This window comes from Penicillium verhagenii (assembly GCF_028828195.1).
Source record: "Penicillium verhagenii strain IBT 33310 chromosome Unknown utg000006l_segment0_segment0, whole genome shotgun sequence".
In the NCBI taxonomy this organism is placed as follows: Eukaryota; Fungi; Ascomycota; class Eurotiomycetes; order Eurotiales; family Aspergillaceae; genus Penicillium; species Penicillium verhagenii.
Window position 1 is genome coordinate 846,904 of NW_026643170.1, and position 17,366 is coordinate 864,269.

A 17,366-nucleotide genomic window follows, 5' to 3' on the forward strand; every position below is an offset into this window, starting at 1 on the left:
CAGTTACATTGAGAATACCTTGGAAAGAACTCGGTAGAGTGTTGACAGATTCAGGTCAATAGTAGACATTACTAGCGTAAAGGGTGGATAAGGTAGAAGTTAGTAAAGCCGAAACTAGGATCTCATTAGTATCCCAACGGTCAAGCGAGCTGATGATTTGAGATAAAAAATCGAAATTTCCCATTTCCAGAATTTCCAGAATTTCCTCAAGCAAGGTTGGATCCATTAGATTACGCCAATTCTTTCCGGCCGGTACGGAGACGTGGAATGTAGATCAATTACCGGCCGTCAAGTTGTCAGAAGTACGGTCAAACAAAACAATAAAACTGACTAGAATTATCTTCATCTCTATTTTGAGCTTGATGCATGAGGATCACCAGATATTTGACATTCAGGCACCTTTGCCATAAAGTACGAACGATAGGTCGAACTAGTATCATGCAGCCTTTTTTTTCCCTTGACTACTCCGAATGAGGGCTGAGAGACATCTTTACAGCCTGTAAATGCCGGTGTGGCGTAGGCGAAAACAAGAGCAGCAGATTGAGTTTGACGGTGGCTCATTGACATCTTCTGCCCTTTTTTTTTTACTTGTTTATTTGATTTTTGCTCTATTTTTTTCTTCTTTTTTTGCTTTTTTTTGCTTTTTTTTCCCAGCTATTTCCACTCTTTGGGCTCTTTTTCTCTCTTTTCCTTTGCTCCGGCCCGCATTTTCCCAATGCAAGGCGATCAGATCTGTACGATACCCGTGCCCACCCACATGGACTATATGACTATGTAAGGCTGGTTCAGTGGGGACTAAGTCCGAGAAATGCAGGTGATTTCCGCCACAGTTAGAGGCTGGAATCCGGCACATTTTTACCCAGGGCACAATCAGGGCTTCTGATTGGTAGCTCTATTCTGACATGATATACTGGACTGGATTCCAATGTATGATGACGAAGCAGACATCCTTCTCTCTCGATCAGAATGTCTAGATTTGAAGCCCTTTGACAAATACCATAATATAATATGAGTATGCACTAGATCATGACCGGAAAAGGCTGATCCCTTTCCCGGTCTATCGATTTCTCTCTGTTCTGAGCTCCGAGATTGACCTATGGACTTTCCTTTTCCAGAATGATGCCAGAAAAAACAACAACAAAATGGTAATAAAAAATAATAATAATAATAATAATAATAATAATAATAATAATAATAATAATAATAATAATAATAATAATAATAATAATAATAATAATAATAATAATAATAATAATAATAAACCTATGGCCATACCACTCCCGGGAGTTACATTACCTAGTAGTAGGTACCGACGCGGGTCTTAAGACTATGAGGTCTTCTATAGAACACGGTTATTCGAATTGCCCCCACTAGGTAGGACGAGACAGATCGGGATGGATTCAAATGCCTGATGGAATCGGACCTGGTACATAGAAATCGAGCATTTCAAATGTTTGAAAAAAAAAAAAAGAAAACCCCATCAATTTCCAATTTCTAGGCATAACCAAGTATTTTCCGGTATTTTCAAGTTTTTTTTTTCAATGACTCCTTAATGGTTCATGCATGACCTGTACATACCCTCCGTATCCGTGGATTGCACGTTTCTCTTCAATGTTACGAAAGAATACGCATTGTGCAGGTGCATGGCGTTTGGGTAAGTTTTATTAGCAGGTACAACCTCGACGCCACTTTGTGGCTGAGTCGGTCGATCAATTCACTTCCTTCAGCCCTTTCACCGTAAGAATAAACATGATCGTGGAAGTTGCAGGTTTTGTCCGTGGGGTTTTAGCCCCATCGGATGATGCCTCTCTTTTCCCCGTGAGGAGAACTGGAACATGCCCTAGAATCAATGCAACGGTGGGTTTGTGCTCTAGTTTTTTTTTTTTTTTTTTTCTTTTTTTCCATTTTTTCCCTTTTTCTTGTTTTCTTCCATTATTTTTCTTTTCTTTTTCTTTTCTCATTTCTTTTCTCTCTCTCTCTTCCTCTCCTCGGTTCAATCCAACTATGGATCATTTGCCACCCCTAACAAGATGACTTGACCGGACCCCGCTCGGTCCCAGTCTTTGGTGGCCTGGATTGGGCCCATTTGGCTGTCTTTGCAACATTCGGCTGCAATTCACCGAAAGCCCTGATTCAATAATTGTCCAATTGAGGCAACTCATCAAGAGATCTGAATGTCTTACTGTGCAAAAATCTCGTTTTTAGGATCGTTTGTAGGATCCACCAAAGTTTGCCAGTCAAGGGTCAACCCGAACGTCACTTCCTGTCAAATCCACTGGAGAGGCTTGTCAAAAATCAATCAACATCAATCGTCAATCGCACTGGAAGCAACTTCTTCTTTGGGGTGGAACCAGACGCCGCGAATGGCCCACATGGAGCAAATTTTTGCATCTACTAGTATGTATGCCTTTGTTGAAGATAAAGAAAAGAAAACGACATCCTCCTTACGGGGTACGGCATCCTAATCCGTATCCACTTCAATAGATTCGGATGATTTCCTAATCCCCGAGATCCACAACAATTTAGACAAATTAGACAAATTAGGTCTCTTTTTCAAAGCTTGTCATCGTCCATGTTCATTCGTAGCGTCCTGCTGACTCGGTTTAGGGTCTTTTTTGGGAGGCTTTCCCGAAACTCATTCACCCCCTTCCCTTTCCCCTTCCCCCTAGGGTAGATTGATCTGGACATGTGCCTCGGAGATCGACAATCAAATAACTGATCACCACGCACTAGACTGTAACGGAGAACACAAACCAGAGTTCTCCGGATGCAAGTCATGCAATCCGAGGTGGGTTAATGACTTTTAGGGTTGACAAATTCTCGTGCATGGCGGGGGTTTCTCTCAGCACAGGGATTTGACACTCGGGATTTGATGCATGTTTCGATATGTAGGTCCACAGTGGAAAAGAAAAATAATTCTCAGGGCCTATCATGACATTTCAGGGCTGCAGATTAGGTTCGGGGGTACATATCTCATCATCTTTTCACGAACTCATCCAATTGTGGTTGGACTGCTGAAGGTTATCTACTCCCTACAGGTATTTAGATAGTAGGATGTGGAGTAGAGCCCCCATCTTGCTGTCAGACTCATCGCTTGGTTTCCCTGGGGGAAGGAGGGGCAGGGGGGAAAGTTTACGGTAGGCGTGCGCAATACCGCGTACCAGGTTGCTTCGTACTGCTGTGTAACGCACTGCATAGGGCGGAAACAAACATTCGAAGCATACTAGTAGAGTTGCATGGTCTCTGCTGACATTATGTCGCAAACCCAGCCCAGTTGCCTTTTGGAGCTCAAAGCCTCAAATGCTGCCCTTTCCGCAAGTGGCAACCGACAGATACAAATCATTGTACAATCCGTACTCCGTACATTGATCCATGAAAACCTGTATGCGGTGCCTGATCGGAAATAGAACTCCGAGGCATCCTCCGCACTGAGTCTACTGTGGCTGGCTGAAGTGGCTGCTGCCATTCTTCTCTGGGGTGCTCTGTCAACCTTTTTCAGGGCTCATTTCGTATTCATCTTTGGCTTGAGGCAAAGGAAAAGATCACCGGCTTGCATTTCCTGGAAACTGGGCAAGAATGGATCCTTCCAAACCGCATTAGTGGCGTCCAAATACCTGATCCATTGTGCCCCTCTTAGCGAAATGCAGGTCGCCCGTTCCAGATGACTTCCGTCTCCTCAATTGTGGGCCCCTCCCAATCTCAATCCCCGTATGGATGACTTGCGGTTTGTTTTTTTGTTTTTTTTGGGGGTTTTTGGGTTTGGATTTTGGATTTTGGATTAATATTTTCGACCGCGTCACATGCCCTTGTTCCCTGGAAACTACTCAGATCGACATCGCTGATCAAACGTTCTGGATTGGCCGTACCCATTGCTAGATCACTCAACGGTTTTGGTAATCGAATCTGATATCAGATGCACCCGGAGTCGCCGTTAGCGCCCCGCGACCCAACGACACATCCAATTTTTTTTTTTCTTTGGCAGATTTTGGGAAGGTACCTAGATATTCCCCAAGTACGGAGAACCGAACCTCGATACTACAGTAGTAGAATCTGTCAGTGTCAACCTATATAATCTCAGTTGGAGACGGGGAGGAGGCGGTTCATTGATTATTATACTCCAAAGTCAGTGTTCCTGTCATCTTCTTCTCTTGTTTTGCACATGTGCGCATCACAATGCATCAAGGTAATTTGGACGGGATTCAACTTCAAAAGAAATGCCAAGACACCGTCAAGTCGAATGCATATCGAATAGAACTAGAGGGCCGGGGAACCAGATTTGAAAATGACTGATCTTATTCGAATGTTATCTTTTACACCGCGTCTGCCACTCCGTACAAGGAAAGATAACTGAACCACACCATGTGGGCTGAGCCATAGGTATTGGTGTGGCGCAGTTGGTCTTCTGCGGCTGAGAATGGAGTACAGAGTGTACTGTAAACAAACTGCGGCTGAGGATGAGCGGTAAGGACCGACTCAATGCCGATCTACCCCTTGCCATGATGCAATGATATGCACTGGTAATATCCTTTGAGGGGGGGAAAGTTAGACTCAAAGTGCAGATCGGATTACTCCGTAACAGGTTCGATGTTTAGTTAGTTACTCCGTACAAACTATTGGGCTGACTAAGAACTGCATATTTCGTGGGCCTCAGGCTATCAAGGTCCACGTGCTTAGCACCATCATACTACTGTATAGTACATATTGACTTCCCAAGTCAGCTTTGATACTTCTGTGGTACGCATTTTATATGTGTTAATACATGCTAATAGTGCTTCTCTCATCATTTATGGCTTGCAAGTCACCATATTTCTCATGGCTTAAAGCGGGTATTGTGTAACTATTTCAATCGATACTGTCTTGTATCATACAAGGGACTGCGAGTCCCGTGACCGTTATCGTCCTTGAAGAACTCTTCTTTCTTAAGCTTGTCGTTAATGTCGGATCTATTGTGCTTTTTTTTTCTTTCAAAATCCAAGCATCTTGCTAAATTATTCTGCAATACTCCAGCAATCATAAAGAAATCCTCTAATAGAAAGCAAATATCCACCACTGGGTCCGTGTCCCCACTTCCAACCGAAAAGGCTCCGCTGCATTAGCCCGTCCGCCCACGGCTGATCACTCTGAATCCGGACCAACGCCCACCAAAATCTGTCTTGCTCCGAGTCCAGCTCTGTCAAAGCAGCGGTCGATCGTGTTCTATCCCCCCTGGTCTTTCATTATTGTGATCCGAGCCAATCACTGCTCTCCATTCGGTGTCTTGTTGTCTAGATCACTACCTCCAATACAACTGCCCATTTCCCCTGCCCATCCCTGGATTCCCGCGAGCGAGGAACCCCCCCGTTCAGCCCTTCGCTCTTATCCGTGCGGTGTGTGCGTAATTGACAGCCTTCCCCGGGCTTTATCTTGGCGGTTCAAAGAAGAAGAAAAAAAGAATCCCCCCACGCACAGAATTGACTGCGGGCCAACCTTGGACGCCCCCGGCCCCTTTTTAACGTTGATAGTCTGTCTTCGTGATGGGCACACCTTATTATCCAATGGACCCCAACTCTGGCTACAACCCGGCAGGCTTTCCCGTCCCGACGCAGAGCCCCTCGAATCCGATGTCGTTCTATCCAAACCAACAATTCCCCCAGTCCAAGCCCCCGTCACAGCCTGGACAGCAGCAGCATTCCTTTGGTTCCATCCCAATGCAGCCAGGTGTTCCCGGTGGAGCTATGATGCCCTCAGGCTTCCCCCAACAGTCTTCCGGTACGTGGTCAATTTTCCACCCCCATTTTTGAAGTCCATCCTTTTCTATTTCTTTTTTCCCTCTCTCTTTCTTTTGCATTATCGCAACTAGCGCCGTATTCATGTCACATTTCCCCCCCTGTGGGTCATCCTGTTGGCTCTAGCTCTAGCTATTCAGAGGCTGAAGGCTTCTCTTCTATCCGAGGCCTAGGCTAGGGCTGTTCGCCTTCAGTGTCCCCTTCCTGGACTCTCTTGTCCATTCTGGAGACCTGCAGCGCTTACGATTTTTTTCGACTGGCTCTTGGCATTTTGAGGCGCTCCCACTCGTTTTGTGTTGCCGGTCTCTTTATCTGGGGGACAAAGGCGCACCCCGCGTAGCAAGCCGATAGTTGTTTGACGCCTGTTGACATTGGACCTGGTCGCTAATATGGTAGCAGCACCGATGGAGAATTTCTCTGCGCCCTTTAGCCAACCTCCCCTCCCCGCAAACATGGCCCAATTTTCGCAAGCCAATCCCGCCCCGAATACCCCATCCACCGTCGCGCAGACCTTTTCCCAGAACATGGCCTCTATATCCGCAAACAATCTGCTAGCCAACCAGCCACGGGCTCAAGTAAACTCCCCCCGGTCCGCTCAGCCGGGGACTCCCAACATGGGTCAGGTCCAAGGCCAGGTCCAGCCTCAGCAGGCCCAACAATCCCAGACTCAGATGCAAGGACCATCCCCGGCTCAAATACAAGCGCAGGCGCAGGCCATGGCACGAGAGAAGGTTCGCATGACAACACTCCTTGACATCAACTCGACATTATTAGAGGAGATTGTCAACTTGCAGATGTCGGGCAAGGCAGGCTCGGGTTCTAATGATGGGACCATTGCCCCACAAAAGCCGAGTCAGGAGTACGTTGATTGTATGCGACGACTACAGGCCAATTTGTCGTACCTCGCGTCCATCACCGATAAGCAAAAACGACTCCCAGCACCGGCCTTGATGACTCCACCTCCGAGTATGCCCATCCTGAATGAGTCGTACCAAAAATTAAACGAGCTCTTTCCTCGATCTAGTCAGGCCCCCACTCCTCAGCGGTTTAGTCCCGCCATGATGCAGGGAAACGGCGGGCCTAGTCCTTCCCCCATGCCGGAGTCACTCGTCTGATGACTGGGTATTTTGCCCGTGTGTATCGATAATGCTTATGCTATGACAAGGAGGGGTTTCATATCTTTTCCCCTCCCCCACCCTCCTCATCCTTCTTCCTTTGCTGGTCTTGCATTGATCTCTGGTCGTGCCCGATCTACCAGTCAGATGAGCTATTATGGAAAGGGATCACGGTCCCCCATTACTGCACCAACCGGGTTGGGGACGGCGCCTCCCGTCAACAGGCGCCTCGCCCTGTTCTATCTATTGCGCCCTCCAAGTTCCGATTCTTGGGTTTTTGTAGTACACCCAGGGCATGAAACACCTGGGCTTAATGAGTGTAACACATTTGGAATTTCAAAAACGCCTGGCGCCTGGCGACTTTGCGCAGAAAAAGAAAACATGCGGGATATCCTCATAATACTTGAGGGAATCGCAAAGACAGTTCACAAACATTTCTATGACGTTTAGGGATTGGATCAGACCTCTCTACACCGGAAATTTATATTTCTACAATCTATTCTTCTTTTTTTATTCTCCCCATTTGTTTCTGTCCGTACTTTAGAGCCAACTAATACATGTAAATTTAGCAAGAAGATCATCGTATGGGGCGCGTGGTCCGGGCATGGGATCGTATCGTGTGAACGGGTGCGCCCACCAATCAGCACCGCCGTTTTTCCTCTCCGCCTCTCATCTCTCTTGCGCGCATGTCTTTGTTGACCAGGAGCTTCCAAGGTTTTGCTACTACTGCTGCTTCTGCTGTGGTGCATTGGCCGATTCCTATTACTCCTAATACTTTCTTTTTTTTCTTCCCGACCCACTTGCACTTTCCTGCTTTCTAACCATCGTCGCTTCCCCGAGCATCGCCGCTTCTTCCTCCAAGTTCCTCCTCCGCTTCGAGCTTCCTTCCACCTTCCTCGACCTTCCCTCCAAACCTACAAAATGGATGCAAATGGTGATTCTGGTGTCAAGCGCAAGCGCAGTACTGTCGCCGGTGCTGCTGAGCGACCTTCAAAACATCTTAAGCCCGAAGGCTCAGTTCTGACTCCAGGCGACTCAACACCGGCCAATGGAACCGTCTATGACGTCGAAGAAGAATCGGATTCGGGACACATGCTCGCCGTTGGACCTGCTCAAGCAGACTCGCCAGAGTGGCAGGCTACAATTGAGACAGTCGTGAAGAGTGTGGTATCAATCCACTTTTGTCAGACTTGCTCCTTCGACACAGACCTTTCCATGAGCAGCCAAGCTACTGGTTTCGTTGTGGATGCAGAGCGAGGATACATTTTGACCAATCGGCACGTGGTGTGCGCTGGTCCATTCTGGGGATATGTTATTTTTGACAACCATGAAGAGGTATGTTTGGTCGGCACGGGTTGAAAAGAATGCAGTCGCAAAAGAAAAAGTCAACAAGACACAGGCAAAGCTAACACTCGTTGCCTGGCAGTGTGACGTCCGCCCTGTGTATCGGGATCCTGTCCATGATTTTGGTATTCTGAAGTTTGACCCAAAGGCCATCCGGTATATGAAGCTCACTGAGCTCAAGCTCCAGCCCAATGCAGCTCAAGTCGGTACAGAAATTCGGGTAGTTGGTAATGATGCTGGTGAAAAGCTCAGTATTCTCTCGGGTGTGATCAGTCGATTGGATCGCAATGCACCCGAGTACGGCGAGGGATACAGTGATTTTAACACCAACTACATTCAGGCTGCTGCAGCTGCCAGCGGTGGTAGTTCCGGTAGTCCCGTCGTCAACCTCGACGGCAATGCTGTAGCTTTACAAGCTGGAGGCCGAGCAGATGGCGCTGCCACCGATTATTTCCTACCTCTGGATCGCCCGCTTCGCGCATTGGAATGTATCCGACAGGGCAAGCCCGTCACTCGAGGCACTATCCAAACACAGTGGATTCTCAAGCCTTTTGATGAATGTCGTCGTCTTGGACTTACCCCAGAGTGGGAGGCCGCAGTGCGCAAGGCTGCCCCTGCAGAGACTAATATGCTTGCGGCTGAGATCATCTTACCTGAAGGCCCCGGTGATGGGAAATTGCAGGAAGGTGATGTGCTGTTAAAGGTGAATGGCGAGCTTCTTACACAATTTGTTCGTCTTGATGATATCCTAGATTCTAGTGTGGGGGGAACAGTTCAGCTGTTGGTTCAAAGAGGAGGCAAAGATCTTGAGGTCGAGTGTCAAGTTGGTGATCTACACGCCATCACCCCGGATCGGTTTGTAACCGTTGCCGGTGGTACTTTCCATAACCTATCATACCAGCAAGCCCGGCTTTACGCCATCCCCACTCGTGGAGTATACGTGTGCGAAGCTGCTGGCTCTTTCAAACTGGAGAACACCCTGTCTGGGTGGATCATCGACTCGGTTGACAAGCGACAAACTCGAAACCTAGATGAGTTTGTAGGGGTGATGAGAACCATTCCCGATCGCTCTCGCGTGGTCATCTCTTATCGCCACATTCGAGATCTTCATACCAAGGGTACCAGCATTGTCTATATCGACCGTCATTGGCACCCGACAATGCGTCTCGCAGTTCGTAATGATGAAACTGGACTCTGGGATTTCTCCGATCTTGCCGATGCCATTCCTGCAGAGGCCCCCGTGGCGCGCAAAGCAGACTTCATTCAGCTGGATGGCGTGAGCCAACCTGCAGCAGCCGAGATTGTGCGTAGCTTTGTGCGTGTTTCCTGCACAATGCCTTTGAAGCTCGATGGGTATCCGCAAGCCAAGAAGACTGGTTTCGGTTTGGTGATAGATGCTGAAAAGGGCCTGGTGGTTGTCTCCCGCGCTATTGTGCCCTATGATCTTTGCGATATTACCATCACCGTTGCGGACTCGGTCATTGTTATCGCTAAGGTTGTTTTCCTGCACCCGCTCCAAAATTACACCATCATCCAATACGACCCCAGTCTAGTGCAGGCACCTGTTCAGAGCGCCCGACTCAGCACCGATTTCATCAAGCAAGGACAAGATACCATCTTTGTCGGTTTCAACCAGAATTTCCGCATCGTGGTTGCCAAGACTGCTGTCACCGATATCACTACAGTTTCTATTCCAGCCAACGCATCTGCACCTCGGTATCGAGCCATTAACTTGGACGCCATCACAGTGGACACCGGTTTAAGTGGCCAGTGCACCAACGGCGTTTTGATCGGCGAGGACGGCGTGGTACAGGCTCTGTGGCTCAATTATCTTGGCGAGCGGACCCCCAGTTCTCATAAGGATGTTGAATACCATTTAGGATTTGCCACACCTTCGCTTCTCCCTGTCACCTCAAAGGTTCTGCAGGGTTTTACTCCCCAGCTACGCATTCTGAACATGGAGAGCTATGTTGTTCAGATGAGCCAGGCCCGCATCATGGGTGTGTCCGAGGAGTGGATTCAGAAAGTCGCTCAGGCCAATCCTTCGCGCCACCAGCTCTTCATGGTGCGTAAGGTTGACTGTCCAACAGCGGGATTGACAACCGACACGGACAGTTTCCAAGAGGCGGATATTATTCTCACTCTGGATGGCCAACTTATTACCCGGGTTTCCGAGCTGGATGTGATGTACGAAAAAGAAATTCTCGAGGCCCTCATCGTCCGAAACGGTGAGGAGATGCGTATTCGAGTTCCCACTGTGCCAACAGAAGATTTGGAAACAGACCGTGCTGTTGTTTTCTGCGGTGCTGTTCTTCAGAGGCCTCATCATGCTGTGAGACAGCAAATCTCCAAACTCCACAGCGAAGTTTATGTTAGCGCGAGGGTAAGCCAGTTCTTCATTTTCCATGTCTTCCTCTGTACATTACTAACCTTTTATTTTCTCTCCCTATAGAGTCGTGGCTCTCCTGCTTACCACTATGGTCTTTCGCCAACCAACTTTATCACTGCCGTCAATGACACTCCGACCCCCAACCTTGATCTCTTTGTCAATGAAGTGCGCAAGATCCCAGATAATACATACTTCCGCCTGCGTGCTGTGACTTTCGACAATGTCCCTTGGGTTGTCACAATGAAGAAGAACGATCACTACGTAAGCTCTCACCAATCTATGCACGTGTCCAATGACTAACAATGACTTCAGTTCCCCATGTCTGAGTATCTCAAGGATCCCTCCGTAGCGGCCGGCTGGCGCACAATCTCCCACGATAAGACCGATGAAAAGCTGGGTGTTGCACCTGATGCAGCGAATTTGAATCCAGATGCGATGGATGAGGGTCTGGAAGGTGGGGCCAGCGACATGGAGCCTGATATGGAATAAATCCATACTTTCCTTGCTATACATGGTAAGTTATGTGGTATGTACTAGGTAGTAGGTAGTCTTGTACAATATTGGGTATGTATGGACGGCGCGACCAGGTCAGGCTTGGGGTTTGGGGTTGTGTTTCAATCAATTCAATATTTTTTACCTTCAAATGTTTACTTTCATCATTCTTCCAACATTTGAAGCTTTTTCTTATGTACTGGTCTTTTTGAACATTTTGAAACTCACATATGTTTGATGCACCTCACCTCATTGGCGTGGTTCAGGGGAAGGTTCCAGCACTATGCACTCACAACTGGTTCCATGTATCTGTCGATTCACAGCCCTGTGCCCACATATATGTGTGCATGCAGACTCAACCCTTCTCCAATAATTAAGACAACATTTGAATGTGCATGATCCACTCAAGTGCTTGAGACATGGATTGACAGGGCCCGGAATAGAGCCACACATGTATGTAGAAACCTGAGGGTGTAGCCCTGGAGGTGCATGTGGACTATGTAGGTGCGGGTATATATAAAGGCTATTGGCATGTGCATAGGAACATGATGGATTTTCAATCGACCACGTTGCGAAAAGTATAATTAATGAAGGATTACATGGCACCAATTGAAAGCTCAGCCTTATTCCACCTGTAAGCACTGTTCCAAGGTTATTCCCAGTCGAAAGGTTGAAGAAATAAAAAAGAAAGGACTCTCAAGTGCTGAAACTACTTGTTATCGAGAACAAAAATGGCAAAAAAAGAAATGCATCATCCGTGAATCGAACACGGGCCTCGTCGATGGCAACGACGAATTCTACCACTAGACCAATGATGCTAGTTCATGTAATAGGTGTCACATTTGCGCTATATAATCCAAGAGACAGTCTATTACTGATAGCAGACTGAGCACTTGCGAACTTGAAGGCTCCACACCAACATTTAATCATTGATGATTCAACGACAAGGAGCATGGAGTTGGAAAAACATCGGACAATTCGAGAAAACTAGTGTATTAGAAAGTTTTTAATTAGAATTGGAGTCATTTGCATTCAGATTGTTGGATGCTTCATATGTCGCTGTAGTCTAACAGATCCAGGGACAGTATAAAAATACAAAACGCCGATAAAATAATGTAGGCCTCCATACATACACACACACAACGCCTAATGCCTGATTTGAGAATGCGGTACCAACGCCTTAACTGCCAGTGCTGTTCGAAGCCTTCCAAGATTATTACATCCAAGTGGATATGCAGGGGAAAAAAGTTCACGACAAATGTTCACTCCGTCAAACTCAAGCGTTGAAGGACCATCCGCCATTACGACGAAGCTTTTGTCGATCGGCCACATCTCTACGAATCTCCTCCTGAGTGAGACCATCTGGACCAGACCAGTTAGCACTGCTAGTTCGGTCGCGGTACTTCTTAATCTTTTTGTCGGCCTTGAAGGTGTCTTCCAAAGAGAAAGGCGCGATAGGTCCAAAGATGGAGTCCACCTCCATTCCGTCCTGTTCAACAAGAAGGTCTTGCAATTCCTTGGCCTGCGCCCACTTCGGCACGGGGAACATCTCCGAGTCCGAGTCATCCTCGTCCTCGCTGTCCGTAGCAATCTCGGGAAGGTGGATACTTTCACCGCTAGGGTACTTGGGGGAGGGCTTGGGTGGAGCAGGGTTTCGGTGAACGGAGCTAGGAGCAGAAGGCTTGTGTGCTGATGGTGGAGGTGCGCGGTTAGGTTCGGCGAAGGGGATCTTGCCAGTCGCTAGCGAGGACATATCCATAGGGTGACCAGGTCCGGGTCTTTGAGGTTGACCAATTTTCAACACCGAAGAGCCACCCTGATGACCCATGCCAGATTGGCTAAACAATGAAGGCTGTTTGGATTTATGGGTCAGTATATGTATGAAGTAAATGTGGGAATAAAGGGAGAAATTGCATAACATACCTTGCGAATCGTGTTGGATGGGCGGACTGGACGGCCGATTGTTCGGATATTTTGCCCGTGCTCGTCGTCGGTCTTGACGCGCTTGGCCTCGCCAGAGGGCTGCACATTGCTGGGTTTCCTAACGGCGGGTCGATGACCTGCATCCTCCTCCATCACTCTCTTGGGTGGCTTAGCAGGATTGGAAGCAGGTGTGTTGACTGATCGACCGTAGGGCTGAAGAGAACCTAAACGCGAAGCAGGCCGCGGCACACCCGGCTCTTGTCTCCGCATGTTTTCCATCCGCCACTTCTCAATTGCCTGCTTGTTCGCTGCTCTTTGGGAATCTTCCTGAACGGACTGTTCTCGGCGCTCTCGGTCCGCCTCAGCTCGACTTTCAGCTTGTCGGCGGGCTTCTTCCTGCTGTTTGAGTTGCAAAGCTCGCTTACGTTCCTGTTCTCGCCTTTGTTCCTCTTTCCGACGAGTCTCTCGTTCTTCCTGTTCCCGCTTCTTCTCCTCTTGCTCTCGCTTCTTCTCTTCCTGCTCCCGTTTCCTATCGCTGGCAAGTTGAGCCTTTCGCTGAGCCTGAGTCTGGCTCGAAACCGAGCTCTTGAAGCTGCTGGCGGAAGAGGCAGTGTGTAGAGAATTGTTACTGGGTTTCTTCTTCAAAGTTCCCGGCTTTGATGCAGGTAACGGAACACTCGACTCTTGAACATTGGTAGAAGCCGTGGGCATTGGGATTGCACGAGACAGGGTGCTACCAACTCGAACAGATACGGGTTGTGGCTTTGGCTTTTGCATGGGTTCACGAGTTGGCTTAGGGCGTCGATCGTTTTGCTTGGATTGAGGCATAGCAATTCTTGAGGCTTCTTGAACCGGTTCAGGCTCGCGGCTCTGCGGTCGTAATGACTGCGAGGGCTTCTGAGTTTGGGTGTTCATTCGCTCCTCTGGCTCGACGGATGATTTGTCATGGGTAGCTTTTAGTTGAATAGCGTGTTGCCTTTCTTGTTCCCGCATCTTCTCTTGACGAGACTCTTCAAGTTGTCGGTCCTCCAAATCCTTCTGCCGCTGCTTCTGCTCCTTTTCAGTGGAGCTGCGTGTTCGACGACCTTCCGGTCGCGGGGAACCAGTCAATTGACGAGGCTGTGCCTGTTTGCGGCGGTGATCTGGTTCATCGTCACTCTTTTCAGCAGTCACTTGCTGTTTCCGCTGAATACGAGATTGCTCAGGTGATGATGTTTCAATCCGGGCCGAGCTGCCAGTGCTTGTAAACAATCCCTTGGCGCTCTTCATGATCGATTGCAACCGTGTTTTTGAAGCGCTGATTGGACCATCGTATCGCCGAGGAGACCCGGTAGGAGTAGTTGAAATTGCGGGAGTAATATTTGATAGAGAGGCGCTTTGTTGATGGCCATGAGGGCGAGGCGAAGAGAAAATTGAGTATGATGACTTGGGACGTTCCGGCTCAGCAGAATGCTTCTCTTTGCTGGGAGCTGCGTCCTTTTTGGTCACCGGGTAGTTTATATCTGAGTTAAGGTTTTCCATAACATCTGCAGATTTGCTCTTTTCAAGGGTCGGCCGTTCGGGAATCCAATCATCTTCGGCTGCCGCAGAATCCGAGGTGAGAATGTCACGAGTCTTAGAATCTGAAATCTCGGCTTTGGATTCGACTTTGGTGGTAGGTAGGTCTGGATAGGCGACCTGACTGGCAGATGCAAGCCCCACTGCCGGTGCTGCGATTGACTTCTTTGGTCGTGAAGGCTGAGCTTTTCCAAGCATGCTGATTCTTTCATGAAGGCTCTGAGTAGATTTTGTGCTGTGAAATTTGCTGGCCTGCTCCGCATACGTCTTGTCGCCCATATCCTTCTCTTCATCAAGATCCATGGAGCCAGAACTGCGAAGGTTATCGTCCAATGTGACCTGAGTAGTTTTATAACTACCAGTTTGTCTCCCAATGTAACTGAGTCTACTGGCGTTGCTCAACTTGGGGAGATCGATGTGGCTAGTACGGGAAAGTCGTGAGCCCCCAATGCTCTTAGTTAGAGGTTCCCGTGCTGGAAGAGAGGCAAAGCTCAGACTACTCTTCCGAACAAGCCCTCTTTCCGGTGTAGAGTTGTCGGAGGGCGAACCAATATCATCGAAGCTGTCGAGCACTGTGTCTTCTTTGGCGTGATCCTCCATATCTGTGTCCATGTCCACATGATAATCCTCATGCTCCGGGCTTTCTTGTACCTTGGGGGTTTCAACAGCAACTGGCTTCGCCGGGGAGGACTGTGCCTGGAAAACTGGCTCATCTCGAAGCTCGTCTTGGACCTCGTCTTGGGCTTCATCCTGGGGGTCTTCCGGGGAGTTGTCGTTATCTTCGGCCTGCAAAACCGGCTCAACTTGGACCTCGCTCTGGGTGATAGAATCTTGTGGACCTGAAAGCTTCTCCTGCTGCTTCTGCTTTCCGAGGCTCAACTTAGCCTTGGGTTGTGTCTTGGGGGTTGGAGTGAAGCTCATGTCTGGTTCCACCTGCTTAGAAAGCGTCTCTGGAGGTGTTGGAGTGCGTTCTTGCACGGGAGTTGGCTCCATATTCGTAGGCTCAACCGTCTCTTCCCGTGCACGAACATTCTCCTGGGCGGAGTGGAAGGAGTCATCAGCTGCTTGTTGACTTAGTGAGATTTCGACCTGAGGACTCAACACTGTCGGCTCTTCCACTTCCACTTCCACTTCCATCTGTTGTGTGGACACCTGGGTATTCGGCTGCGTATCGGGTAGAACCACGTCGTCAAAACCTTCCATTCCATGATATCCCGAATCAGTGTTATAGGTCTGGAAGGAGTTCAAGTTTGAACGAAGAGTTGGATAATATGGTTGCAACTCTTTCTCTGCATCTCGGGGGCGAGGAGAAGCAGGCATTGCCGCGGCTGTAGATTTGGAGATGACACGATGAATGAAGGGACTAGGGCTTGCTCTGATGTCTCCGTGTTTGTGAGCCGAAGAAAATATTTCACTCAATGGCTGGCGAAAATGAGTTAGTTGGCAATAGTCGTGGGATCCAGCATGATAGATAGTCTCACCACTCTACTTTCTTCCACATTTCGTTTGCGTGCCGTGCGAGGTGTTTTCCCTCTCATTTTGCCTGGCGTTTTAAAGACATCGGTAAAGTTCCTGTATCCCGGGTTAGCAGCTTACCCGATACGCACCACAAGTCGGTCGCAACTCACGTTTGACCTTTGGAGAAGATTTCGGCCATATGCTCGTTCAGCCAGTCCATCTCGTGCCGAACGGGGTATTCTACCTCCTCCATCTCTTGCTCAACTAATTCCGCCATGTTTTCTTTCTCCGCAGCAATCCATGCGGCAGAACCGACGGGCTTTTGAGCCCTCGCGCCAGCCGCGGCCATGATGTAAACAACGCGCCGAGGTGGGGTTATGGAGATAGTGTTGTGGCGCGGTCAAAAAACAGAACGAAACAAAGAACAGTTGTCGTAAACGCGATTATTGCTGATAGCCAACCATGGAGTCGAAGTTGGGAAGTTGGAGTAGTCAAGGAAGGTGTTGGGTGTGTATGTGTGTGTGGTCCGGGAATGGGTCGAGGATCAAAACAGACCTCCCAATCAGGAAACGCGTAGGTCACGTGCAGAGTATACCCACAAGACATTTATAGATCAGAATATTAAGAGCCCTTAATTGACAGAGCAAGCGAGTTTCAAGGTTGTGATCAAGAAATAATTAATAAATCAAGAGCCACTTTAAATTTGTGACATGAAAAAAAGAAAGACTTTACGCTGCTCGATGCGTCAGCCAGCTGTTCATTTATGATGCTTGAAAGTTGAGGGTTACTATGGATTGACACAGCGGTAGCTACTATTACAACAAATGCATTTGAAACCAAATCGCATGGGTCTATTACTGCCTTCAAAGCTTGGAAGCTTAAGTCTTTGGCGTATATGACCAATATGACCAATACTACTAGTAGGTATGCCTAGTTGGATATTCAGGCCAGGGATACGAGCAGCTATAGTCCCATTGCTCGGATTGGACTAGGACGTGTCTATTGCGCCACTTCCGACCATGATTCACCATGTCTGGAGTATCGCCAGGACATGACAATATGTTAATAGATTCTTTTCTGCTGGCGCGCAGCTTCCAAACACCACGTATCCGAGAATCCGGGAATAAAGAAAGGAATGAGCTGGAAATGTTGCAGGTAGGCAAGTTCCAAGGTTGACTACACTGTAGTTGACATCATTTTTCGGCAGAAACAAGCCTTGGCGAACGCACATGATAATCATCCACCAAAACAACTTCCTTATCTTTCCCTCCTCTCATCCTTTTCCACCACCAACTTTTACACGCCATTTTCCTTTTTCTCTCC

The 17,366-nt window shown here is 48.3% G+C and overlaps 3 protein-coding genes across 3 annotated transcripts; 2 read left to right on the top strand and 1 right to left on the bottom strand.

Moving 5' to 3' along the window:
* Positions 1-5,534: 5,534 nt before the first annotated feature.
* On the top strand, positions 5,535-6,880 carry N7466_005725 (uncharacterized protein; the record flags this gene model as incomplete). The annotated part of the gene is made up of 2 exons (XM_057165122.1): positions 5,535-5,748; positions 6,165-6,880. 2 exons carry the CDS (start codon positions 5,535-5,537, stop codon positions 6,878-6,880), a joined length of 930 nt encoding a protein of 309 aa, XP_057020721.1.
* A 921-nt stretch (positions 6,881-7,801) lies between these two features.
* N7466_005726 (putative nuclear serine protease HtrA2/Nma111) lies at positions 7,802-11,102 on the top strand (the record flags this gene model as incomplete). Its single annotated transcript, XM_057165123.1, has 4 exons — positions 7,802-8,215; positions 8,307-10,607; positions 10,677-10,874; positions 10,926-11,102. The coding sequence occupies 4 exons, from the start codon at positions 7,802-7,804 to the stop codon at positions 11,100-11,102; spliced, it is 3,090 nt and encodes a 1,029-aa protein (XP_057020722.1).
* A 1,279-nt stretch (positions 11,103-12,381) lies between these two features.
* On the bottom strand, positions 12,382-16,392 carry N7466_005727 (uncharacterized protein; the record flags this gene model as incomplete). Its single annotated transcript, XM_057165124.1, has 4 exons — positions 12,382-12,957; positions 13,029-16,007; positions 16,067-16,157; positions 16,214-16,392. 4 exons carry the CDS (start codon positions 16,390-16,392, stop codon positions 12,382-12,384), a joined length of 3,825 nt encoding a protein of 1,274 aa, XP_057020723.1.
* Positions 16,393-17,366: the final 974 nt, after the last annotated feature.